The sequence below is a fragment of the Ovis canadensis genome, chromosome 22 (genome assembly GCF_042477335.2).
Source record: "Ovis canadensis isolate MfBH-ARS-UI-01 breed Bighorn chromosome 22, ARS-UI_OviCan_v2, whole genome shotgun sequence".
NCBI lineage: Eukaryota > Metazoa > Chordata > Mammalia > Artiodactyla > Bovidae > Ovis > Ovis canadensis.
Window position 1 is genome coordinate 33180797 of NC_091266.1, and position 25802 is coordinate 33206598.

General features: G+C 44.5%; 2 protein-coding genes across 3 annotated transcripts in view; one reads left to right on the forward strand and one right to left on the reverse strand.

Moving 5' to 3' along the window:
• Positions 1 to 4418, forward strand: part of DNTT (DNA nucleotidylexotransferase) — a 32248-nt gene extending 27830 nt beyond the window's left edge. The window contains exons 10-11 of one of the 2 annotated variants that reach the window (XM_069568180.1): positions 2050 to 2130; positions 3977 to 4418. In XM_069568180.1, the coding sequence (XP_069424281.1) occupies positions 2050 to 2130; positions 3977 to 4063 (168 nt within the window). In that variant the 3' untranslated portion in view covers positions 4064 to 4418. Of the gene's footprint in view, positions 1 to 2046; positions 2131 to 3976 lie in introns of both variants that reach the window. The other variant, XM_069568181.1, reaches the window with a different exon arrangement.
• A 7183-nt stretch (positions 4419 to 11601) lies between these two features.
• Positions 11602 to 23661, reverse strand: OPALIN (oligodendrocytic myelin paranodal and inner loop protein). The gene is made up of 6 exons (XM_069568042.1): positions 23656 to 23661; positions 21070 to 21105; positions 17080 to 17115; positions 15890 to 16009; positions 14697 to 14753; positions 11602 to 13343 (listed from the first exon to the last, which is right to left on the reverse strand). Exons 1-6 carry the CDS (start codon positions 23659 to 23661, stop codon positions 13167 to 13169), a joined length of 432 nt encoding a protein of 143 aa, XP_069424143.1. The 3' UTR covers positions 11602 to 13166.
• Between the last annotated feature and the right edge of the window lie 2141 nt (positions 23662 to 25802).

Below are 25802 nucleotides of genomic sequence, written 5' to 3' on the forward strand. Positions count from 1 at the left end.
CGCCAGCTTTCCCATACTCACCACTTTAGTTCAGTTCAGTCACCCAGTCTGTCTGACTCTTTGAGACCCCAAGGACTGCGGCATGCCAGGCCTCCCTGTCCATCACCAACTCCTGGAATTAACTCAAACCCATGTCCATCAAGTCGGTGTTGCCATCCAACCATCTCATCCTCTGTCGTCCCCTTCTCCTCCTGCCCTCAATCTTTCCCAGCATCAGGGTTTTTCCAATGAGTCAGTTCTTCACATCAGGTAAACAAAGTATTGGAGCTTCAGCTTTAGCATCAGTCCTTCCAATGAACATTCAGGACTGATTTCCTTTAGGATGGACTGGTTGGATCTCCTTGCAGTTCAAGGGACTCTCAAGAGTCTTCTCCAACACCACAGTTCAAAAGCATCAATTCTTCGGCGCTCAGCTCTCTTTATAGTCCAGCTCTCACATCCATACATGACCACTGGACAAACCATAGCCTTGACTAGATGGACCTTTGTTGGCAAAGTAATGTCTCTGCTTTTGAATATGCTATCTAGGTTGATCATAACTTTTCTTCCAAGGAGTAGGCGTCTTTTAATTTCATGGCTACAGTCACCATCTGCAGTGATTTTGGAGCCCAAAAAAATAAAGTCTGTCACTGTTTCCACTGTTTCCCTGTCTATTTGCCATGCAGTGAAAGGGACCAGATGCCACGATCTTAGTTTTCTGCATGTTGAGTTTTAAGCCAAATTTTTCACTCTCCTCTTTTCACTTTAGTGCAGTTATTCCATGTTGCTGTTGTTCAGTTGCCCAGTCATGTCTGATTCTTTGCGACCCAATGGATTGTAGCACGCCAGTCCTCCATGTCCCTCACCATCTCCCAAAGTTTGCCCAAGTTCAGGTTCAATGATTCCAAGCTTCCTCCCTAATCCTACATGGGAAGGACATTTCTAGATCTGTGCTTCTCTTAGGAAAATTAATCTCAACAGCTTCATTCATTGTTGTTCTTTTCCCAAGGTTTTCCTGTCATCCATCTAAGGCTTCAAGTTTTTCTCCCTGGAGCCTCAGAGCCCATGCTGATCATAGGAGATGCTACTCTGAAGCAGCTGGCCCAGACCATCAGTTTTATAGAAGTTCACATGAGAGGATGTTACAGCCAGAGGACCTTGCTGTAGGACCTTACTCACACACTTCCTCCACCCTCCTATTTGACCGACCAAGATTCAGAGAGGTTGGGTGACTTGCCGAGAGATACAGGGCCAGATAGGGACAAAATCCAGGCTGGAACCTGGTCTCCTGACTCCTCATCCTCTTTTACAGTAGTTGTATTCCAAATAGAAAACAACACCAAACTATTATTTATCTAGCATTTACTCTGGACCAGGAATGATTCTGGACACAACCCTTACAATACCTGTTTATTCACTGAGCAAACATTTACTGTACATCAGCTGTGTGCCAGGCATCATTAGGAGGGAATATGGTTATGAACAGAACAGATCAGGCTCCTGTTTTCATGGAGCTTACAATCCAATGCTTACATGTGAGCATGGAGCTTTGTCATGGCGGACTGTTGCCCTGGGGGAGAAAATTCACTTGGAGAATGTTTAGTGGAGATACATATTTCATTGTTGTTGTTATTTAGTTGTTAAGTTGTGTCCGACTCTTTTACGACCCCATGGACTGTCTGCCAGGCTCCTGTCTCCATGGGGTTTCCCAGGCAAGAATACTGGAGTGGGTTGCCATTTCCTTCTCCAGGGGATCTTTCCAACCCAGGGATCGAACCCACATTTCCTACACTGGCAGGTGGATTCTTTACCACTGAGCCAGCAGGAAAGCTAGAAGTTTCATTATAGAGATTTAAATATCTTTAGACAAATAAGCTAGAAGTTTCATTATAGAGATTTAAATATCTTTAGACAAATAAGCTAGAAGTTTCATTATAGAGATTTAAATATCTTTAGACAAATAAGCTAGAAGTTTCATTATAGAGATTTAAATATCTTTAGACAAATAATACTGAAGACATTCTAGACTTGATAGTGATTTATTTTAATGATCTCTTTCTTATCCAGCAGTTTGAGAGAGACATCCGGCGCTATGCCACACACGAGCGGAAGATGATGCTGGATAACCATGCTTTATATGACAAGACCAAGGTAGGGAGTGCTGTCTCCCTGAGATGGGCCACTATAATCCTCAGCCCCAAGTCTGGCTCCCTGAACACTTCCTGAACTGATTCTAGTGTCCAGGTTCAGCTTCCTTTGCCCTGGGTGCCCCGTTCCCGCAGATCGCAGCTGAGGGCAGCTGGAAAGATCCTGACAGGAACACGACTCTCTCAGGGCCCAGAATGTACCTCGGAGGCTTTGAGCTCAACGATGCTGAGCTAGCTGGGTCTCCAGAACCAGGCCAGCAATGAATTTGAATTGAGCTTGGTATATCCTTGGTGTTTGCACTGTGTAACTCCAAAGAAAACCAAAGATCTCCCCAAATCACAAATGTCACTCAATTATCCCTCAAATGCAGTGGGAAGTAGAATTCCGAGTGGCCACATGGGTCATTAATGAGAGTCAACTGCAAGAAGGAGAGCAACAGAGCTGTCCTGAGAGGTAGATGAGCGGTCGGCTAGACTCACATACCATAGTGACTCGCTTGGCGTGCTATTCCTTCAGTGGTGGTGATCCAAACGCTGCTGCAGCGGAATGACTGCTGCACGAATTAGGAGGAGTTATTATACATATTCAACTGTCCTTGCAGTGATCGAGGACACTGTAGGAAACTCCGGGTATGAAGAAGATACAAAATAAGTAGAAGTTATGGTTTTTATCTTCTACAAGTTTAGTCTAAATGAAGTGTATTTCATTAGATCCTGTCTCACAAAAAATCAGAAACCCAATACAAAATGGCAGTGGCAGAAAAAGAAAAAATTTGGCTGATGCACTGTGGCATCTGGGGTAACACGGACTTCAGGTGTGGCTGGATCCAGGTGCTCATGCAATTTGCCCTCAGTGTTGGTGTCACTCTCAGGCAGGGTTTTCCCATGAATCCTATCCTTCTAGCTTAGCTATGCCAACAGAAAAGAACTTTCTTAATAGTTCCAGCAAGCCCTAGCTAATGCTCACAGGCCAGACCTGGGCCATGTAGCTGTCCTTGAACCCCTTTCCATGGCTCTGATTGATCAGGCTTGTGTTCTGTGCCCCTCCTTGGAGGTGACCCTCAGAGACTGAGAATAGGGAGGTGTGGTTTTCCAAAGAGAAATCAGGGTGCTGCTGTCATAAGGGAGGGCTGTGGATGCTGGCAAGAAAGCCTCAGTTATGTAGCATGTGAGTGGAGGCAGCTTCACCTAACATGATCTAGGAAACTTACAAACTGACACAAAACAAATAGTTCAAAGTAAGTGAGTGCCTTCTATGCGCCCAGCGTTGTGCTATAGACAAGAAGGACTGGAGGGAAAGTGCTTCTTGAAGTAACAGACCGTGGGGCTGGGAGCCTGGTGGGAGTGGGGCAGGGTGGAAGGCCAGGAGGAGAATCCGGCATGTACAAGCATCCCATAATCGCCACTCCTCCTTACCAATGGCAGCAGTATGCAATTCTGGCTGCACGTGAGAATTTCCCAGACCTCTTAAATAGGTGAATGACAAGAACTCTCTGGATCTTCTGATTTCATTGGGCTGGGTTACAGCTCCATTTTCAACATTCTTTTAAAAGCCTCCTTCAGGTAGTTCTAATGAACACTACAGACCAATAGGAAAAGTATCAAATGCCTCTAGTTGAATATATAAGGCTGTCATAATTTTACCCTAATTTATCAAGTTTTTTGGGGGGTGAGAATATAAAAATTACAGAAGTCAGGTAAAATGAATTTTTATCCTCAGAAGCAGGGAATTGTGTTTTGGCAGTGATTCATTCTGACAAGTCAATTTTACAAGTAACATTTTTACTATGTCAGCTCGGAGATACTTAACAAAAATATCATAGTGCACATATGTCTTCTTATGCTTTCAGAGGATGTTTCTCAAAGCGGAAAGTGAAGAAGAAATCTTTGCACATCTGGGATTGGACTACATTGAACCATGGGAAAGAAATGCTTAGGAGAAAGTTGTCAACTTTTTTTTTCTGTTCTTTTTTTCAGGTTAGACAAATTATGCTTCATATTATAATGAAAGATGCCTTAGTCAAGTTTGGGATTCTTTACATTTTACCAAAATGTAGATTGCTTCTAGAAATAAGTAGTTTTGGAAACGTGATCAGGCACCACCATTTGTAGGACTGTTGTGTAGAACTCGCAAGCCATTTGTAGAACTGTTGTGTAGAATTCGCAATGCATTTTCCATAGAAACAGTTTTGTAATTGGTGGCTCATTTCCAGGGAAGTTCATCAAAGCCCACTTTGCCCACAGTGTAGCTGAAATACTGTATATTTCCAATAAAAATAGGAAAAAACAAGATGGTTGAGTCTTTTTTATTCTCTCACATATTTTAAAATATTCTTAAGCAAAAATGTAACAAAATGAAAGAATAATGATTGTAAGGTTTACCTTGAAAGGAGGAACAGGTTTAATTAGAAGGTCAGAGATTCTAAGGGGGGTTTTTGGAGGAGAGGAACTGACTCTCAGGTCAGGTCAAAGCCTGCTTCTCCTCTGTCACCTGCAGCTGTGCCTCTAGGTGTCCCGGCAGGAGGCCACGTATGGAATGTATTCTCACTGCTTTCACACAGAAGGAAGCACAATCTCCCAAATGGCCATCTCTGAGTCTCTCCAAGGAGCTCATCTCTCTTGCCCTCTTTATCTTATGGTACCCATGGAAAGGGAGGCAGCCTTTGGAACTGCAAGATTGCAGACCCATTTGGAATGCCAGCCTCCTCTAGGAGGGCATCGACTCTGTGACTGGAAAGGACCCTAAAGGCCATCTGTTCCAGCTGCTTCTGTGTCCCCAGCCTGCTGGAGGACTGGGAGGCCTCCCTGTGGTCCCATCCCTTTTCATTCTAGCTCCCTCAGAAGAGAGGATGGCGAGATCCAGGACCCCCTAGAGAAGCAGGATCCCCTGCCCTGGGCACAGGCGAAGAGCCTCCTTCTCTTCCTGGTGCTGGAGCCTGGGGGTGGGGTGTATATCAGCTAGTATTGCCCCCAAAGCAAACTATCCCCTAACTCAGTTGCTTAACACAGCACAGCTCTGCACACGAGCTGGGTGTTTGGCTGTGCTAGGCAGGCTTCTGCTCCTCTGATTCATCCTCCTCCTGCCCCTGGGGCCCTTGGGGTAACCCAGCCCTCTCCTTCTCACCGTGCCAGCTGAGACACGGGAGCAAGCAAACCCCGGTGGGCAAGTGCTTTTCAAGTTGTGCAACTGTTGTCGCTATTCATTTCCAGAAACGCCTCACCACCCGAAACAGAAGCGCTGTGTTCATTAAACAGTAACTGCCCAATTCCTCTTCCCCTGGGCCCCCGGTAACCTCAGTTCCACTTTTTTTCTGTATGAATTTGCCTCTTCTGGGTACCTCATGTAAGTGGAATCCTACAGTGCTTGTTTTGTTTCTGGCTTATTTTGCTTAGCATCATGTTTTCAAGGTTCATCTAGGTGTAGCCATCACCCCTTTGGTGCTGGTTTAGTCACTAAGTTGTGTCCTACTCTATATGACCCTATTGACTGTAAACCCCGCCCCCCCCCCCCCCCCCCCCGCAGGCTCCTCTCTCCATAGCATTTTTCCAGGCAAGAATACTGGAGTGGGAAGCCATTTCCTTCTCCAGGGGATCTTCCTGGCCCAGGGATGGAACCTGCGTCTCCTGCACAGAAGGCAGATTCTTTACTGAGTGAGCTACCACGGAAGCCCGTTATCCCTTTAGAAGGCCGAGTATTAGTCCATTGTATGTCTAACATGCCACATTTTATTTATTCACTCATCAGTTGATGGGCATTTGGGTTCTTTCCAACTTTTGGCTATTGTGAATAGTGCTCTGTGAATACTGCTTTAAGTATCTCTTTAGGACCCTGCTTGCTTTTAAATGTAAACCTAGAAGGGGAGTTGCTGGATCACAGGGTAATTCTATGCTTTATGGAGGAACCACTTAATCTTTTCTGTAGTGGCTGCACCACTTTACCTTTCTACCAGCGGTATACAAGGTTTCTAGTTTCTCCACATCCTTGCCAAGATTTTTTTTCTCTTTTGGTTTTCTGTTGTTTTTTGATTTGTTTGTTTTTAATGAGAGTGATTCTAGAGGATGTGAAGTGGCAGAAGAGACTTTTTGCCTCTCCTGATGGTTCAGGTTGAACACAGTTGTACACTGGACCAGGCTTCAGGTATATGCACCTGGGGTTTCTGGCAAAGGTGAGCTGGGGAAACGGGGGTGGGATGGGGAGTGGACACAGCCACTCCCACTGAGAAAAGCCTCGTGGTCTGATCACATGGCAGGTCATATTCATCAGCCTCAACTCCCCAAATCTACCAGGTTTTCTTATAGTCTCTTCCACTGCCCCAGTATTGCCCACATATGATATTTGAGATCATTTAGGTAGCATGTAGATGAATATGACCTATATAATATATATGACCTATATAATATATATTCATTGAGTGCCTACTAGGTAACTCATTTTTCTAGACATAGGACATGGGATAGAACTTAAAAACCTCTCTGATTATAAGTATGGGACTTATATTCTAGAAAGCTGTTTATTTTCATATGTGTTACAAAAGTAATGCTTTTCCATTTATGGTAGTGGCAGAAAGCTTCCCTTTTGAGTACACGTAAGTAAGAAAAGAAAATCAATGTAAGGGAAAACATGTAATAAATATTACCAGTGGGATGGGGACATGGCAAGAACTGGGAGAGAGGATAGAGGAACACAGGGAGGAGGAGCTGATGCCTGGGAAACGTGCAGGTGCTTAACACACCAACTGCCCAGTGCTGAGGCTCTCAAGGTCCTCATCATACAAAAGCCCCAGGAGGTCCATGATGGAGGAGTTACCCTGTGAGAACACCAAAAATTCTAAGGGGTTTCTTGAGCTAATTTTCTTATTTGGAAATGCTTTTTAAGGATTCCACAAATTCTCAAAGCTGCACAGGAATTTTTTGGTTTTGATCAGAATTTTATCAATCAGGGTGTCAGCTATTAATTGGAACTCAGCCTTCCCCAGTGCCTCCTGCTTTGGGAGAAGAGCACCCTCTGGTGGCAGAAAAAAGAACCTTCAACAGCAAGTATTACTGCAAGAAAAACACATCAAGTCAGAAGCCCGAGAATATTGAGCAGGAACTCGAAAAGATCCTAGTCTACCCTTCTTGCAGTGCAGGTGATGAACAAAGATCTGGTCAGAAGACTTGGCCTGCCCAACGTCACACAGTTAATGCCAGAGTTTCTGTTGATTCAGCAGAAAATATGCACATAGGCCAGGCTTCCTAATGACTAGCTGTGTGACCTTGAACAAGTTACCTAACCTCTCTGATCCTCGATTTCCGCTTTTGTGAAATCAAGATGGTAATGGCTCCTCCCTTTGCCTCTGCTGGAGGATAGATGAGCCAACACTGTAAAGTGCTTCATCTGTGATCCCCTGGACTAGGAAGGACACCTAGTGGTTCAGCGGGGAGACGCAGGTTCAATCCCTGGAGAAGGAAACGGCAACCCACTCCAGTATTCTTGCCTGGGAAATCCCATGGACAGAGGAGGCTGGTGGGCTACAGTCCATGGAGATGCAAACGAGACAGAGTCGGACATGACCAAGCTCCTAGATGACAACAGCAACAACAAAGAGCAAGTTCCCATCTGTCCACTGCCACTATTCACACGCGGTGCTTTGTACCAGTAAGTACCAAGCCCCCGAAGCCAGAATGGGAGGTAGGAAAGATGAGGACCGGTGTGCTGGTTCTTGGACTCCCAGACCTGAGACTGTCTGGATCTTGCCGGGACCAGCTACACCAGCTGAAACTCTGTACACAAGAGCCTGACGGTGATAGGGGCAAAGGCCCTGTCCCATGACTTCGGTAGTTTCTTGGAAGTCAAAGGTTACTTTACAGGGACTTTCGGGTACTCCCTGACCTTCATCTCTTAGGGACAGATGGGAGGCCATCAGTTCAGTTCAGTCGCTCAGTCGTGTCCGACTCTTTGCGACCCCATGAATCACAGCACACCAGGCCTCCCTGTCCATCACCAACTCCCGGAGTTCACTCAGACTCATGTCCATCAAGTCAGTGATGCCATCTAGCCATCTCATCCTCGGTCGTCCCCTTCTCCTCCTGCCCCCAATCCCTCCCAGCATCAGAGTCCTTTCCAATGAGTCAACTCTTCGCATGAGGTGGCCAAAGTACTAGAGCTTCAGCTTTAGCATCATTCTTTCCAAAGAAATCCCAGGGCTGATCTCCTTCAGAATGGACTGGTTGGATCCCCTTGCAGTCCAAGGGACTCTTAAGAGTCTTCTCCAACACCACAGCTCAAAAGCATCAATTCTTCAGCGCTCAGCCTTCTTCACAGTCCAACTCTCACATCCATACATGACCACAGGAAAAACCATAGCCTTGACTAGACGGACCTTAGTTGGCAAAGTAATGTCTCTGCCTTTGAATATGCTGTCTAGGTTGGTCATAACTTTTCTTCCAAGGAGTAAGAGTCTTTGAATTTCATGGCTGCAGTCACCATCTGCAGTGATTTTGGAGCCCCCCAAAAATAAACTCTGCCACTGTTTCCACCATTTCCCCATATGGGAAACCACATGGGAGCCATAGTGGGAGTCAGTTTTATCTGTTCTGAATGTACTTTTCATCAATGAATTCACACTATCATGTTTTAAACCCTTCCCTGCAATGTGTATATCAAAGGACTCAGAACAGTACAGAAACCTGCCTCTATTATCAATTAAATTCATTATTCTCAATTCTTTTTGCGAAGTTAAATCATCTCTGAAAGCAACTTGCTTTACAATCTCGAGGACCAATAAAATTATCTTTGTAGAGTTTCAGTTTTCTCATCTGCAAAACAGGCATGAGTGGCACCCGCACTACATTACCTCCTGGATTTGGCGTAAAAACATCAAACAAAGTAATGAATGAGAAGTGCTTTGAAAACTAAAAAGTGCTATAACTGTAATAGGGATTAGTCTTTTTCATATAATCTGGGCATAGTTCAGGAACCTGAGGACTACTTCCCAGAAAAGCAGGCATGTGATTTAAGAACCCAAATCAGTCTCTCATGGACTGGTGTTGTAAATCCAAGGACAGGAATATTCTATTCTTTAGAGAAATCCAGCTCCTTTAGTGCAGCTGGAAACAAAGAAGACTCTTCATGGCCCTCACTGCGATCTACTTAGATTTGATCAGAACAGCAATGCATTTTGCATCCTACATGTCGCTGGTATATAGGGTATAACATTCTTACAAGAAACAAGTCCAAAAATGTGTTTAGCCTTCCCTAACCCAGAAGCAGGAAGCAGAATGAGGTGAGGCTACTTTTACCATCTCTACCTTCTTGCTGCAAAATTAATGGTGAAGATGGTAGTGATAATGGACAGGATCCACTTTGGAGGCTGACTGGGTTTCCAACATGAAGCTTCTAGTGTGAAGTACACTGAAACCCACACTCAGCCTTCTTGTCTATAATTCTTATGAGGTATTTAACAAATAATCTCCATGACTTTCATGTAAACAGGCATCTATATAGGAAAGTTTAATTTTTTTCACTCCATTTTCCTTTTTCTATGAAACTAAAAAGGCACAACCATTACTAATTTCAAGTCAGTTTGTATTAAAAGTGTGGCAACAAGTCACTTAAGAAAGGTTGAATTTGATATCTTTGTCGCTACCCTTCAGCTGTAATTATCACTGTTTATATTTAACTGTTGGCAGAGGTATTGCAGATTGCTTTGAGAATCGGAAGAGATTAATGGAATCTCATCCCATGAGTAATGATTATTCATATAAAATTTGCATGCAACTTCAAGGAATTCATATCTTCTTAAACCTAGGTTTAAAGGAATTCTAATTTTGCTTCCAGTTTGGATAATTTACCAATCATTCCTTCAGGTAAAATGCTTCTACACTGTGTGTGGTTTGGGGAGGTTTTTGGGTCCTCAGTTTAGGATGACACTGAAAGCTCTTGAGAGTGGATTTCATTCTACCTTTTAGGCACCAAGTATGTGAATCTATTTTTGTCTAATTCCAACTTCTCCAGAGAAAAAAGACTGTGTTTGTCCTAGAAAGGACACCAACCACATTCCCATATCCTCTTGTTCTCCTGGCAAAATGCAGACTAAAGAAAGAGAGGTTGGGATTTCCTTGGTGGTCTAGAGGTTAAGACTCTGAGCTCCCAACCCAAGAGGTTTGGGTCCGATCCCTGATCAGGGAACTTAGATCCCGCATGCCGCAACTAAGAGCTTGCCCCAAGCAATGAAGATCCTGACCCCATCTGCTGCTAAGTCACTTCAGTCGTGTCCGACTCTGCAACCCTATAGACGGCAGCCCACCAGGCTCCGCTGACGCTGGGATTCTTCAGGCAAGAACACTGGAGTGGGTTTGTCAGGGAATGTGAAAGGGATTATCTATGACCCTCTTTTGATATGGATTGTCTTTTGGCCTTATAGCCTCTATTGCTCCTTGTTTCCTTGGTAACTTGTAAAGTCTGGCCTTTTGATCTTTATCTGAAGAAGCTACCTTGTAAAACAGTATATATACTCACACAGAATTCAATAAAGCACGCTTGTTCCACCAGAGACTTGGGTTCCTGTATCCTTCCTTCTCTCTCTCTATCTCTCTATTGGCTGATTCCCTGGAGTGCAAAGGCTGGCTGTGTAACCCAGGGAATATCAACCTCTTTCCTTCTTTCACTTTCTTATTGTTGACTCTGGACCACCAGGTTCCAGTCCATTAAAGGACCCCAACATGGGTTGCCATTTCCTTCTCCGATGCATGAAAGTGAAAAGTGAAAGTGAAGTCGCTCAGTCGTGTCCGACTCTTCACGACCCCATGGACTGCAGCCCACCAGGCTCCTCCGTCCATGGGATTTTCCAGGCAAGAGTACTGGAGTGGGTTGCCATTGCCTTCTCCATGACCCCATCTGGTCAAATTAAAAAAAAAAAAACAAAGCAAAACCCAGTGGGCAGAGATTATTGTTCTGTGGCTTTGGATGCTATTTTTTTTTAACAGCTTAATTGAGGTAAAAATGAGATACAATAATTGTTATGTTTAAAGTGTACCATTAAAAAGTGTTGACATGTGACACACCCATGAATTTATCACCACAATCAAGATGGAGAAGACATCTATTACCCCCTAGAGTTTCTCTGTGGGCCTTTGGAATCTCTCCATCCACCCTTCCTCACCCCACCATCCCCAGGCAATGGTTGATATGCTTTCTGTCACTATTAATTTGTTTGCATTTTCTAGAATGTGACTGGCCAAGGCCATCCCAACGCTAGCACAGGCCCTAGGTTGGGGATCCAGAGCTTCTGACTTCCAGTCTCAGCTGGAAGTCAGGTTGTCTTGCTCACAACCTGGGAACAACTTGAACATCTCCATCATCAGCCCAGCCGACAAAGTGCTAGCACCAGCTATATCCTGGAGATAACCTTGATTCCAATTCTAGGGCCAACGTCATATGCTTTAATATAGGCAAAAGGAAAACCACAGATATGTTGGAGGGCCACAAGAATGCTCATTTTTGCTTTTCACTTTATTCCAGAATAAGCTCTTGTGCATCAGAGCAGAAAAAAGGTGACAGAAACATTGAACCTTGATAGTTTAGTAGAAAACATTTAAAATAAGGTAATAAGCAATGGACTGTAAGCAGAATTACATAAAATAAGTGGTCCAAAATATAAGTCACACCTTACTTTATAGACTATAAGTCATGTTTCCGTTCACCCTTGCAACACTCCTAAGGGTAGAAAGAAGAAAATGACAGTCTCCATTTTGTACCTACAGAGCTATGGTCCATGATCTGCCCCAGATAAAACACATATGCATGTCAAGGCCAAGGCCACAATCATGTTCTCAGCAAATTCAAGGTCCTTCTCAACAGGTAAGAGAAGTAGGAGCACCTGGATCGCTGGGCATGTCTGCTTAAACACGGCCAGATCTGCTTGTTAACAGGTCTAGACTCAAGGGACTTAGCACAAAATGAATTTCACAAGGAACTTTGAAGAGCACGTCTCGGCATGGCAGTGATGGGGTGTGCGGAACCTGTCCTGGGTTGTTTGAATCAGAGGAGCCGTGTTTGAGCATTTAGGGGCCCCGTGTGAGAAAGGAATATCTCCACAGCTCTTCAAGGGGGCCCGTGAAGCTGGTGACCAGGAGACCCGGGATCTCCTGGACCCAGGTTCTCCCATCAGGGGAACAATGGACCTGTGCTAGGGAACCAGGGTTCCCAGAAGCCTCCTCCCAGGAGCAATCGTGAACACCTCACCTGATCCAGCTACCGCTGTTCATGAGCTCCCCTCAGATGACAGTCACGCTGGTACCTGGATCATCCCTTTGGTCCCCACCGAGAGTACTCTTGACCTCTCTTCCTGCTCATGAGTTTTTCCCCATTGATGGTCCAAGGACTTGGACCTTTCTCTCTATTCCCACAAAATAGGTACAGCTCCTATTTCTAATAATCTTTTGAAATAATCTCTGCCTTCCTTCCACCGTCTTTACCCTCAGCACACACATGTGCTCACTGCCCCCCACCCCCCCACACATACACTTTGAATACCCTCTGATCACAAGAGAGAGTGATGAATGACCCAGCCACAGGCTGCCTGTGGTCAGGGAACGTGTGGCTCCCCCTGATTTCTACCCTGAGGTGTTCAGGGATAAAGAACTGCCCCTTCTCACACGTTAGCCTTGGCCAACCTGTCCATGGAAGCCAGGTCTAATGGCTTTTTTGAGAAAATGGATGTGAAAAAAGATGAAAAGGTGAGCCACTGAGAAATCAAATTCTCTTCCCCAAATCATAAAGAAAAGCAAATCCCCACTGGGGGTCAGGAGCAGGGTTCAAGGCTCCTTTTGAATGCACAGCGACTTCACTGATTATTAAACCACAAGTTCTGAGAGTCAGAATGCACTTTAACAGATCAGTCCCTTAAAGAGTAAAATCAACCCCGAAGTTTTCCAGATCTGCAAATGGAGTTGGGAGTGGTTAAGAAGCAGCTTGGCTTCTCTCCTCGCTCCAGGCACGATCGGTCCCTGTGTGTTCAGCTCGCTTCCAGCTCCAGCTCTGCTCCTTGGCTCGCGGCATCACTCCAGGCTCAGTCTGGGAATAAGCCACCACAGGCCCCGCCTTTTCTCCACTTCGACAGCAGGGCGGTAAGTGTCACGCGCGGGCTCCTCGCCTCCCGATACCGTCTTCACATATATGTGGGCCGCTTCTCCTCCCATCATATTCTTCTCCTGGGTAGGTAACCTCATAGGATTCTTGAGAAAACAAACAGGTTTAAAAAAAAAGTACATCAAAGACTTTTGCTTCTGGCCAAGTTGGAGTAGCAGCAACCAGATTTACCCTCCCACCTGAAACAACCAACCATCAGACAAAACACTTGAAACATAGTTTTCAAGACATTGAACGTCATCCATGTGATCACTGGATGGGTTTTAATCTATCATCTTCCTATTTGTTTGCTATTTGTTCTATCTGTTCTTGTTGGTACTTAAATTTTTTCCTGTCTTTTTTTTCTATATGTATTTTAGAAGCACCCTATTGAGTTCTGTGAAAAATACCTGTTGAAATTTATATTGTAATTACATTTATTATACAGATCAATTTGAAGTTGTTTGATATCTATATACCATTGAGTTCTTCAATCCAGGAGCATTGTATATAAACCCCCATATTTTAGGTCTTACTTAAATATCTTTTACTGAAATTTTATTATTCTCCATGAAAGGATTATATGTTTTTGTTAGATTGATTCCTCATCATTTTATATATTTTTATTACCACTATAAAATTGTATTTTTAAAAAATTACTTTTTAAAATTAATTGTTACTGATGTTTAGAAATAAAAATTACTCTTTAATATTGACTTTTACCGCCAATAAACTTGTTAAAATATCTCGCTAATTCTAGCGATATATCTGTAGATTATTTGGCTTTTTATGTAAATAATCATATTATCTGCAAATAATGACACTTTTCTTTCTTCTTTTACAGTTTTATGCTTTCTGCTGCTTTTTTCTTTTCCTCTTTGTTGAGGTATAATTGAAAAATAAAGGATATTTAAAGAGTACAGTGTGATTATTTGATATATGTATACATTATGAAAGAATTCCCCTACACTGAGTTAATTTCTACTTATTTTTCTCAGCATGCTGCACTGGCTAGGACCTAAGTATAATATCTCAGTAGAAATGGTAACAATGAGCACCCTTGTTTCGTTTCTGATCTGAAAGAGAATCATTAACATTTCACCTTTAGGTATGATATTTGCTGTGATTTTTTAAAAAATATGATGTCTTGTTTCAAGTTAAAAAAATTCCTTTAAAGTTTTTAGTTTGCTCGGAATTCATATCACAAATGGCTGTTTAATGTTTTTGAACTCTCGTCTCCTTTGGAAATGATCACATGGTTTTCTCTTTTGTCAGTGGAACAAATAGTAGTAAATTAATTTTCTAATATGAATTCAACCTTAAATTCCTGCCTAGCCAATAAAAGTATAATGAGAAGCTCCTTTGTGCTCACACTGTGCTCCTGTACACAACAGGCTTGAAGACCTTTAGCTTGTTTGTTGTGCAAAAGATGAATAGTGACTATAACCAAGAGTTCCTACCTCAGCTATCCTGGGACTGTCATAGATTTCTGTAATTTCACAAGGCCTCTCACTTCCCTAAGTTGGTTAAGAATAAAATAAAAAAGAAGAAATGAAAGGTTACAACATTTGCCCATGACCATGATTAAAATCAGTGGTTCTTAAACCTAGCCACACATTAGGATCAGCAGAGTGCTTTAAAAACAAAACAAAATAAACAAAAGGATAATAACTGGCCCCCCTAAAAAACCACAAACAAGAGATACCACTGTGAGTTACTCAAGAAGTGGGTGGGGGTAGAAATGAAACAAGACTGGCTGCTGTGGATAACTAGATTCTTTATACTATCCCCTCTACTTTAGTATCTGTTTAAAATGATCCACGATAAAATGGTGAAGGTTTTTTTTTGGTACCAATGCCACAGCTCTATCATCCAGAGATTCTGATTTAACTGGAGTTGTTTTGGAGTTGAACTAACCAAGCAACAGAAAATGTTCTATCACTTGCCCAGGTTCACATATGAGTTGTAAAGTGGCAGACCCAGGGAGAGGACTTAGGTTTTTCACTCCCTGTTAACACTTACCAGTGTGAGAACAATCAGAAATGCTCATAAATAAGGATGGAGTTAGAACACAGAGATCACACGATACGGCTGCATCACACCCATGGCCTCTGGTTGGATATGGGTCAGGGTGGCCCTTGAATTCTGAGTCTGGTCTCCGGAGAACTCTGGTATTTGTAACGGGTGGGGTCAGAAGGTCCCCTTGTGACCGATGTGTGTTAGGATGTAGGAAAAGTACAAAGATAAATAGAGTCACATGCTCCTGGAGATATCCTTGTGATGGACATCTCCGCAACTGTCTCCCATCTTTCGTAAGTTCACCTCCATCTTCTTTGAGAAGCTTGTGTCCTTGTTTCTCAAGGTTAGAAAACACACTCACTGCACAGATGTGTTTGCCATGGCAACAGACATCCCTCTCTGCTCCTACTTGGGCCACCCCCAATACTGTCCTCAAGTGACCCGAGGATCGGATGATATATCAGCTTTGCCTGGAGGGTAGGGTCATGAGTCTGAGACAGAAAATGAGGCACAGAAACACCCACCCTTTTGTCCTCAGAAAACAGACACCAGTCCTGACACCCCCAGCCCAAAGCCAGTTCATTGAACACTGATTCCCGCCAACATGTCGCGACCCAAAGAAACTGCCAGTCACCTCAGTGGACTCACTGCTGCTGCTTCTTCGGTGAATCAGAGTAAACAGTAAGGCTACCAGCAGGGCCGTGGCCACCAGGGACGGGATGCCTGCTGCTAACCCAAGAGAAGGCCCACAGTCCTGCACAGAGAAAACAGTCAGGTTCTCCCGGAAAAAAAGGGAAGAGTTCAAAAGATTAAAATTAAAACAAAACTCTGCATGGATCCTCAGTGTCCTACACAAAATCAAAGGGGTAATGAAATACAGTGAAAAATTCTTTCCAATGTACATGACAAATGGCTCATTTTCATCATACTTAATGCACGTTGCTTAAATTGACTGGAAATGGACAATAATTCAGTAGAAAACTGGACAAACATATGAACAGGCCATGCCTAGAAACACAAGTTTGTGTCATATTAATATAGGAAAAGCTGAAAAACAGTTCAAAGCAACAATTAGCATTCTTATCTGTTAGTTCAGCAAAAAGTAAAACATATACCCCAAAGTTTTACTGTATACCACACCATTTTGATATGAATTTTTAAAATGTATGTACAGTAAATGCATGAACCGATTAATTTCCAAATTCACATTTGCTCTGATCTGAGTGGAAGTAGCCGTGCTCGTAGCCCCATAAGTTTTCATATTTGTAATTACTTGCAGAGTATTGAGAAGCCCTGTAAATGTGCAACTATCATATAACACTGGAGTCTTCGTCACTTTTGAGGGGGTGATTTTGTTAAAGAATGACAAAACACATAAAAAATATATAAATTACAAATATGTGGCCTGATGACTTGATGTGATGAACCCATCCAGGTAACCTGCCCCTGGATGAGGAACAGGACCTTGCCAACCCTTGAGAAGCCCCCTTGGGCTCCTATCCAGCCACTGCATGTGTATCCTGGAATCTATCCCTGTAGTTCAGCTTTGTCTATTTTTCAGTGTTATCTTGATGAAAGTACAAAGTATGTACTCTCTCACATCTAGCTTCTTTTGTTCCAGACTTTGTGGAATCACCTGTGATTGTTCATGTTCTTCCCTTGTGAACTGAGTTGGTTGTAAGAAAAACAGTTGAGCAGATTATGTGCTTGGTGACAGGTCACATAGCAAACGTCATCTTCAAAATGAATGCACAAGATGGGTACAGCATTATCCCGTTTCTAAGTGGCTGAACCAAGGCTCCGTAATTTAAGTGGTATACTTACGGTTCCTTTTCCATCAGTCACAACTGGAGAGGAAGTCTACATAGAAAAAGAACACACATCTTAAGATAACAAAATCTATAGAATGCACATTATATAAGATGGCCTGCCCAGGGTTAAGCTGTAAATGCCTAAAGTATATCCCTTTGCTAAACTTTCTATTAAAAACAACAGATGACAACAACTGTGGAACAGAACCTTCCTCAATCCTTCCCAGGTAAGAAGGAATAAGATTGGTTACAAGGCACAAGAAATCAAAAATTCAGGTGAGAGCTTCATTATTCACCCTGCAGATTTGCCATAATACATTTTACAACTCAAAAAGACTTTATCCTGTCCCAAGTTCCCACACCCTTCCCAGCACACTTTGGGCCTACTTGTCCCCATTGCTAGAAAGGAAAAAATATAAATACCAGTGGAGCCAGGCTCTTTAAGAAGACCTTGAAGGAAGGAAGTGTGAGTCACTCCGTCGTGTCCAACTGTTTGTGATCCTATGGACTGTAGCTCACTAGGCTCCTCGATCCAGGCAAGAATAGTGGAGTGGGTTGCCACTTCCTCCTCCAGAGTATCTTCCCAACCCAGGAACTAAACCCAGGTCTCCTGCATTGCAGGCAGATTCTTTACCATCTGAGCCACAAGGGAAGACTACTTGTTTCTAAGAAGGCCTTACTTGTTCCCTTACCGCAGTGAAGCAGATGGCTTGGGCAGGTCTATGAAGCTGTGAATTATCCATATTCCCGGCACAATTCCATATTGAATGAATACATGCTTCTAGTCCACAGCTCCACTCAAAGAGGGGCACTGAATTTCACCCATTTATGAGATATTTCAGATGAGAGTCTTACCTGGATGCATAAATCTCAGGGCACAAAGTTCCACGTGAGCGACTCATGCAAGCTATGCTAGGTGGCGTAGTGTGGGGTGAAGAGCATGGGTCCTAGTCTCCTTCTGGAATGGGGTGTTGATTTCTCCACTCACAAGCTCATGGGCCTCATTTCTTCATTCATAAAATAGGGCTGTGAGCACCTACCTCTAGGGTTGTTTGGAGGATCAAATGTGGACCAGGAGTAGAAGCTTTGATCATTCCTTTAAACTTGGCAAAGCTCTGGCCAGACCTGTTATTTATTGAATATTCTCATCAACCATGGGCTTCCCTGGTGGCTCAGACAGTGAAAAGTCTGCCTGCTCTGCAGTAGGCCCAAGTTCGACCCCTGGGTTGGGAAGATCTCCTGGAGAAAGAAATGGCAAACTACTCTAGTACTCTTGCCTGGAAAATCCCATAGACAGAGGAGCCTGGCGGGCTACAGTCCATGGGGTCACAAAGAGTAGGACACGACAGAGGGACTTCACTTTGACTTTCACTCATCAACCTCAGTGAGTACGTTAGAATCCCAGTGGCTTTGTCTTTTTGATAGTTTTCTCTATTTTACAAAAAAAGAAAAAAAAATGATCCAGATCTCAAGAGAAGTTATGGGTCTTCTCCCAGATTTCACAGATAAATTTAATCTGAACTTGGATGTTTGCATTTCAAGCCTAGACCTCTTTCCCAGAGAGCTCCGATCAAAGAAATATTTGCTTAACTTGGTATTTACACTTGGTACTTAGATGGTTTTAATTTTACTGAAACACAATCTCACCACCACCCCACAATATGACCTTAATGCTGTTTGCCTAAAGTGTTCTGTTTCTCAGGGTGATGGGGAGAGTTAGACATTGTTTCAGGTAAGATGTTCTGCCTTCAGGTTACAGAAATACATTTGAGCTGGCTTTGGCCCCCCCACCCCCAGGAGGAGTTAACTCTAAAGATTCAGGGGTTCCTCGTGGATCCCACAGGTGGAGGGAGTCTGGCTTTTCCAGGCACTGGAGCTGGGGCCTGAGACTCTGTCATGACCAAAGATCCCTTCCTCCTGGGATCGCTCCATCACTTCTGGACAGCATGGCTTTTCACTTGCGCTCTTCTCCGCCTGTTTGCCTCCTTCTTTCTCTCTCTGGATGGATTTTTCTGCCCTCATGAACACCTGCTAACTGTACCAGCTAATGCATATGAAACACTAATTATGTGCCAGGCTGTTCAAATACTTTCCCTCTATCAGCTCATTTATTCTTCACAGCAGCCAGTGAAGCAGGACTAAAATGATCCCCATTTTACAGTAGAGAAGAGTGAGGCACGAAGAAGTGAAGCGACTCGTGTGAGGTCACGCAGCCCTCAGTGGTAGATGCCAAGCGGTCTGACTTCAAGGTCCAGGCTCTTAGCCGTGGTGCTGCTCTGCCTTCCATGACAAATGCAGCACCCCATCCCTAATTTTCATACTTGACAGTTCAGTGTGCCCCAGCAGGGGCTGACTTGCATATGTGGTCCTGTTCCCCACTCCCTGCGGAGAGGCTCTGATGCACCTGGCATCCACCTCCCCCTACTTTCCAGGGCATCCAGCTACACCAAAAGGGAAGGATTATGTGGCAGAAATATAATCACAGATAGGGTGGCCAGATGTCCTGGTTTTTCCAAAAAGTTGCCTAGGTTGCAACACATTCAGTGCTAAAACCAGACAGCCCCAGGCAGACTTGGGTGGCTGTTGTCCTATATAGATTCAAAGGGAGGAGGGACAGTTCTCAGAGAAATAGGCTGTTAACCAAGAAGACGCTCCAAAAGGTGATGACTGGCAGCATTAGTGCCTCCCTCCAACCCCCTCACCCTCACGGCCCTAAGCAACGGCTCCTTGCTTCTCGGAGTTACCTTCCTAGGCTGAGCCAAGCCAGGATAAGACAGAACCTGGTATCTCTACAGACTAGCTGGCTTCGAGTAGCCAGGTAGGAAGTGCCGCCAGTCGTATATTGAAAGATTTGGACAGGGAAGGAGAAGGATAGGGGAACAGGCTATTGACACTATTGACAATGGGCTATTGTCAGCCTCTGCAGGCAATAGGCAGAGGCTGAAGCAGGGAGCTGAGTGAGTCAGGGAGGTTCAGAAGACAGGGCCCTCACCAGGAGGGTGGAGCAGGTGCCGGGAAGTCAGGGACAGGGTCAGAGTCAACAGTGTGGCCTGGGTCCCTAGGCCATACAGGTGGGTCACTAGGTGGGCCACAAAGGTGGCAGGGGGTCACTAGGGTCTGCATTTCCACTGCTCTCCAGAACGCTGCCCTCATGTTACAGTAAACGTGAGCACCAGCTTAGGCATCTTCTTCCCTGGCAGTCTCAGTCTATTTTCTTTGAATAACCATATGACTTATTAGAAAAACTTGGCATAGCCCAAACCACTAAAAACCTGGGCCAGGAAAATGCCTAGCTCCATCAGAGCAGCAATCCTGGTCAGAAAACAATCCTGGTGTGTTATCTTCTAGACAACAGGGGAACAAAAGACGGCGGGTCAATTCTGGATTGAAACTGTCCGCCATCATCAGTTGAAAATCTCCATGTGGACTAGCAATTGTCATAATCCAAAGCCATAAGATGTTCATTCATCTTGACCCAGTGATTTCCCTTCTAGACTTCATTCTAAGGAAATCAGGTTAAGCGCCAACAAGGATTTATTTATACCTATGCTTATCACAAAAGAATTCTTAATTGTGATTGGTCATTTAGCTTAATAATTCGCTTGAAGAAATGTCATGAGACCACCCTCAGTTACTTTTATAAAGGCTGATGGAAAACATTTGCTATATAAAATTACAGGTGAGAAGACCATGGTATGAAGACAACAGAAGTCAAAATTCATGTAGGGTCAAACAGGACTGGGACGAGTGACCCCAGGGTTTTCTGCTGATGGCAATTTAAGTGTTTTTTGGTTTCTTGCTATTTTCCTTTTCAAAATGTGTATTTATAATTCTTATCATTGAGAACATGTCTCTCAGCATACCCAGCTCTTCGTAGTGCTTTGAAACCTGTGTAACATTACAGCTTTACATGAGATTTGTGTGATGGTGTCCTGGAGGCCCAATGTCAACTCTGTATTGATCTCTGCTCACCTACCTGTTAAGCGGGGGCTGCTGTACTCACCGTGTTGGCCGGCAGTGTGAAGTTCAGTGAAAAACTCTGCAAGAGAGAAGGAAACCTTAAAGGTTCCAGTAATGGTCAGCCAGGCCATTGTCTGACCCCTCCATCAAATGTCATAGACCCTGGCGGACTCCAGGAGAATTTGCTGACCCCACAGGCTCAGTCAGCTCCAGCCTCCCCTCCCAATCTTGGCCGCTGAAGAGGCAGGGGAGCAGGTGAGTCAGGGGTTATGAGATCCCCCCTCAGCAGCAACACAGTCCTCCCCTTCCTCCCCTCGCAGGCCCTCACCAGGGCCAGTTTAAGGGACCAGCTAGTCAAGCTACTTGCTGAGAGGTCCTGACTCAAAAGGGCAGCAAAAACATTAATAGAAACATTCAGCAGAGTGCAGAAAGCTGTTTTGTTTTTTTCTTTCCCTCCCTGGAACTCCTCTCAGGAAGCAAACTGTGTAGACTGATGGCACTTTCTTCTTGCGGTGAGAAGTAAGACCCCAGGGCTCCCACTTCAACTCCCTCACAGGAGGAGAATCTGAGAAAGATAAGTTTCCCTTTTTACTGAGTCCAAGGCAGGGGTTTCAGGCTGGAGCTGAGCTGGTTGGGATGACAGAGGAAAGAGGCTAACGCTCTGTGACCTCCCCTCACATAGAGCCCAGCCTCACGTCTCCCTCAAATATGGGATCAATATTTAAAGATTGTGGGCTTTATACACACTACCAAGTATAAAATGACCTTTGCAGGTGGTGCTAGTGGTAAAGAATCCACCTGCCAATGCAGGAGACGCAAGAGACGTGGGGTTTGATCCCTGGATTGGGAAGATCCCCAGAAGTAGGAAATGGCAACCCACTGCAGCACTTGTGCCTGAAAAATTCCATGGACCAAGGAGCCTGGCAGGCTACAGTCCAGGGGCTTGCAAAGAGCTGGACATGACTCAGTGACTGAGTGCATGTATGAAATGGGTAATTAATAAGAACCTGCTGTATGGCACAGAGAACTCTACTCAATGCTCTGTGGTAACCTGAACGGGAATGAAATACCAAAAGAGGGGATATATATATATATATATACATATATATATATATGTATATATATGTGTATATATATATATATATATATATATAATTGATTCACTTTGCCAGAAACTAAACAACATTGTAAAGCAACTATACGCCAATAAAAATTTAAAAAAAATCATGGACTCAATGGGGCACCAACTTGTTAGCCTACCCAGGTGTCCACTCTCCAGGACCAGGTCCTGCCCAGGGCCTCAGGTGGCTCTTTCCTCCTCCCTGTTCCCATCTTCCATCCTTCCAGTTTGGGCTCTTTCATGTCAGTTTCTTCCAGCTGCTCTTTACCCAGGGCCTCTCCTGCCTGGCTGTGAAAAACGGGTGGGCTCTGCTCCAACTCAGATGGTGACAGTTTCTGCCCCTGGCTCAAGGGGCTGGAGTGGTCCTCTTTCTACCTGATTGGCCCCCCGCCGTGTCCAGTCACCCTTGAATCATGCCCCCAGGCCGGGCTCTCTCTCATTCAGCCCCAGCCTCCCCAGTCCCTGACAACTTGGCTTAAACTCCAGCTCCTGATCTTCCTGAAACCTCTGAAACCTGGTTTTGTCATTCTAGAAGCAATGTGCATACTAAGATTTAAAATGAAATGTTAGCCAATAATGAGGAGACTGGGATGGATTAGAGAATCCTAAGATTTCAGAGCTGAAGTGCCTCCAAGATTGTCTACCTCAGACCCTCATTTTATAGAAGAGGCAGTTGAGGCCCAGGGACTTCTCAGAAATTCCCTCATGGATAAATGAGAACAGTTAGGGCTTATCTCTTAAAACAGACAAATGAGATTGGTCCATGTGACTCAAACCCAACCTGGAAGATGGGTCTACAGGCGATAGTACCAATATATGCAAAATTGATGAAACACCTATTCTAGCTAGCTTTCAGGTAGGTTGGAATTCAGAGAGGTCAATGAATGAGAAAATCTTTTGTGAGCTAAAAATGTTTCAGGCACCTACAAGGTATAGTTCCCACTGCTGCCTGCCCCAGAGATTCTTTCAATTAGGATGGCCCCAGCAGGCCAGCACCCTTCAGTGGCAAATGTTCATTTCCCTGTCTCTTAGCAAGAGGAAACCCTTACTTTATAGAAAAGAAAATTGAGGTGAGAATTTGAATGGATTGCCCAAGTTCACATGATTAGTTGGCTGTCACTGGGACTTGGGTCTTTTAGTGACAGCCTATTTCTTTCTTTTTTTAGAAAAAAAAAATTATTTACTTATTTGGCTGTGCTGGGTCTTAGTTATATCATGTAGGATCTTTAGTTGGGGCATTCAAACTCTTGGTTGCGGTATGTGGGATCTAATTTCCTGATCAGGGATAGAACCCAGGACCCCTGCTTTGGGAGTGCAGAGTCTTAGCCAATGGACCACCAGGGAAGTCCCAGCAGCCTCTTTCTCCCATGCCACAGGCTTCCTCAGGACTCCTGGAGTTTCTTCAGAATAATTGGAGCCTCCAGGCTCGCAGCACTTTGCACCTCCTCTTCTAAGACAGTATTAGAAAGACATCTGACCTACTTAGGTCTTTTTGCTCAAGGGACCTACCTTCATGCTAACATCGATCAAGCCCACAGAGGATGCTGGCTGGTCACGGCATCAAATGCAGCTGCCCAGAGCCTTATCTCATCAGCAAACACTAGCTACTGATGTCAGCAGGCCCAGGACAAAGCTTTCTTTGGGGGACAACAGAAGGGAGGAGCAGCAACAAGTGGGCCACTGCACGTGCTGTTTATCGACATTTGGATGACGAAGATTTTGGCCAACTTCAGAAAGACATTTATATTTTGTAGAAACACACTATAGTACTCTCATGGCAAAAACAACATCACGTAAATGTGGGTGGAGAAGAATCTGACTCAGTGTCCTTTAGAGAGAAAGCTGAGTGGGGCGAGGCAACTCTGGCCTTGGAGTCCCCTGACCTGGATTCAAGTCCACTTAACCACTTAGTAGCTGTGTGGCCTGGGGAAAGTGACTCAGGCTCTCTGGTCTCCATTTCTTCATAACAAATCTATTCTCCCAGGCACAGTTATTCCATCCTCAAAACTGGGATACTATTGACTTGCCCTGCCTGTCTCACGGGATAAACTCAAAGGAACTAATGTCTATGGCAGTTCCTTCAAAACTATAAATTACTGCAGGTGGGGGATCCCATGGTGTCATATTCTTCATAGCCTGACCAGCATGGAGCAAGGTACAGGGAAGCCACTAGAAGAATCTTGTTGGATGGAATTGTCTGCATGAATTTACAATATTCAAAGTACAGGAATTTGGTACAAGACACTCATTGCCAGTCTAAGCACTGTGTTGATATCTACATAGTGGTTCCAAAGGGACACCAGGATCTCAGTAGTCAAGTGTCATGAGTCTGCTGTGTGTGATGGGAATGAGGGGAGATGGGCTAGCTACTCACGGTGACTGAGGATACCCCATGTGTCACACACTGCACTCGTCTCCACAAGGGGCGCAGTCTCACCCCTACATCATGGGTGAGGGAACTAAGAGACCAAGGCAGGCTTCTCAAGGTCCCCAGCTGGTCAGTGGGAGAGGCTGGATAAGAAGAGGCGGGATCGTTTACATAAAAAATCTTATTTCACAGATCTTCCTAACTCCAAACCTGAACAGCCCCTTTTACTAATCTCTTTAATAAAGGAATCACAGAAGCCCCTTCTAACTCAGCAAACTTCATTTGATTGAGTCACAACCAAACATGTATCACAAGTCAGTAAGAAAGGTGGACAGTTTCCGATGCAACTTATGAGTCTCTCTGTTGTGGATCACACAGCAAAAGGCAGACTAAACAAATGAAGATAAAGGACTCATTGCTCCAACTGGGAAAGGAGTTTAGCTGAAACATTTATTTTGCACCCTTGTAGGTGGGGTTTTAAAAACAAAACCTTAATATTAAAATATAAGAGGCATTAGCAAATATCAGATGAGAATTTTTAATGATTAGTATTTCATACTAACAGGAAAATAATTTCATACTAATAGGAAAATAATTAAAAGCCAAGCTCCTTAACTTCCTTTCACTGAAGGTAGTCATATTTGAATTAGATGTGAGCTTTAAAAACCTGGGTATTGTTGTTTATAGAAAGAAATGAAGGCTAGGCAGAGGAAGGATGCTCAGTCTCACTCACCATTTCCAACAGCTTCCCAAGAGCCTTCTCCAAACGCTGCCCTCGGCAATCTCAACTTTTTGCTGGTGTTATTGGCTTGTGTCTTGCATTTGTAGGAACATCCAACTGGGAGAGCAAGGGTGCCAAGAGAAGAGGTGGCTCCACCAGAGCTCTGGCCAAGCCATTTATGGTCAGGGGAGTAGCCGAGTCGCTGGCCCATCCCTCAGGGGAGATGCTCTCCCGCTCTGTGGCCACTGTGCATGGCCCGGGTGACCTATGCTCTCTCTGCTTTCATTTTCTGTCCTTTTTACTTTCAAGCTCCTTCCTTGGTTACATCTTCATCTCAGCCAAGAACTCAGAGCTGGCCCGAGACCTCGGTGGCTCCTGCAGCCAGCAGCTCTTTAGAAACAATGGGTTACACACAGGCTGAGTGAGGCTGGCCACTCCACCCCCAGGGGCCAGGCAGTGGCACTGATCACCGTGCCAGCAATGAGGCAGTCAACCCATCACCAGCACCGATGGAGGGGGTGCCTGGACGCTGGGGGCTGGCGCCTGCTGTGCTGGGGGCAGGGCTGT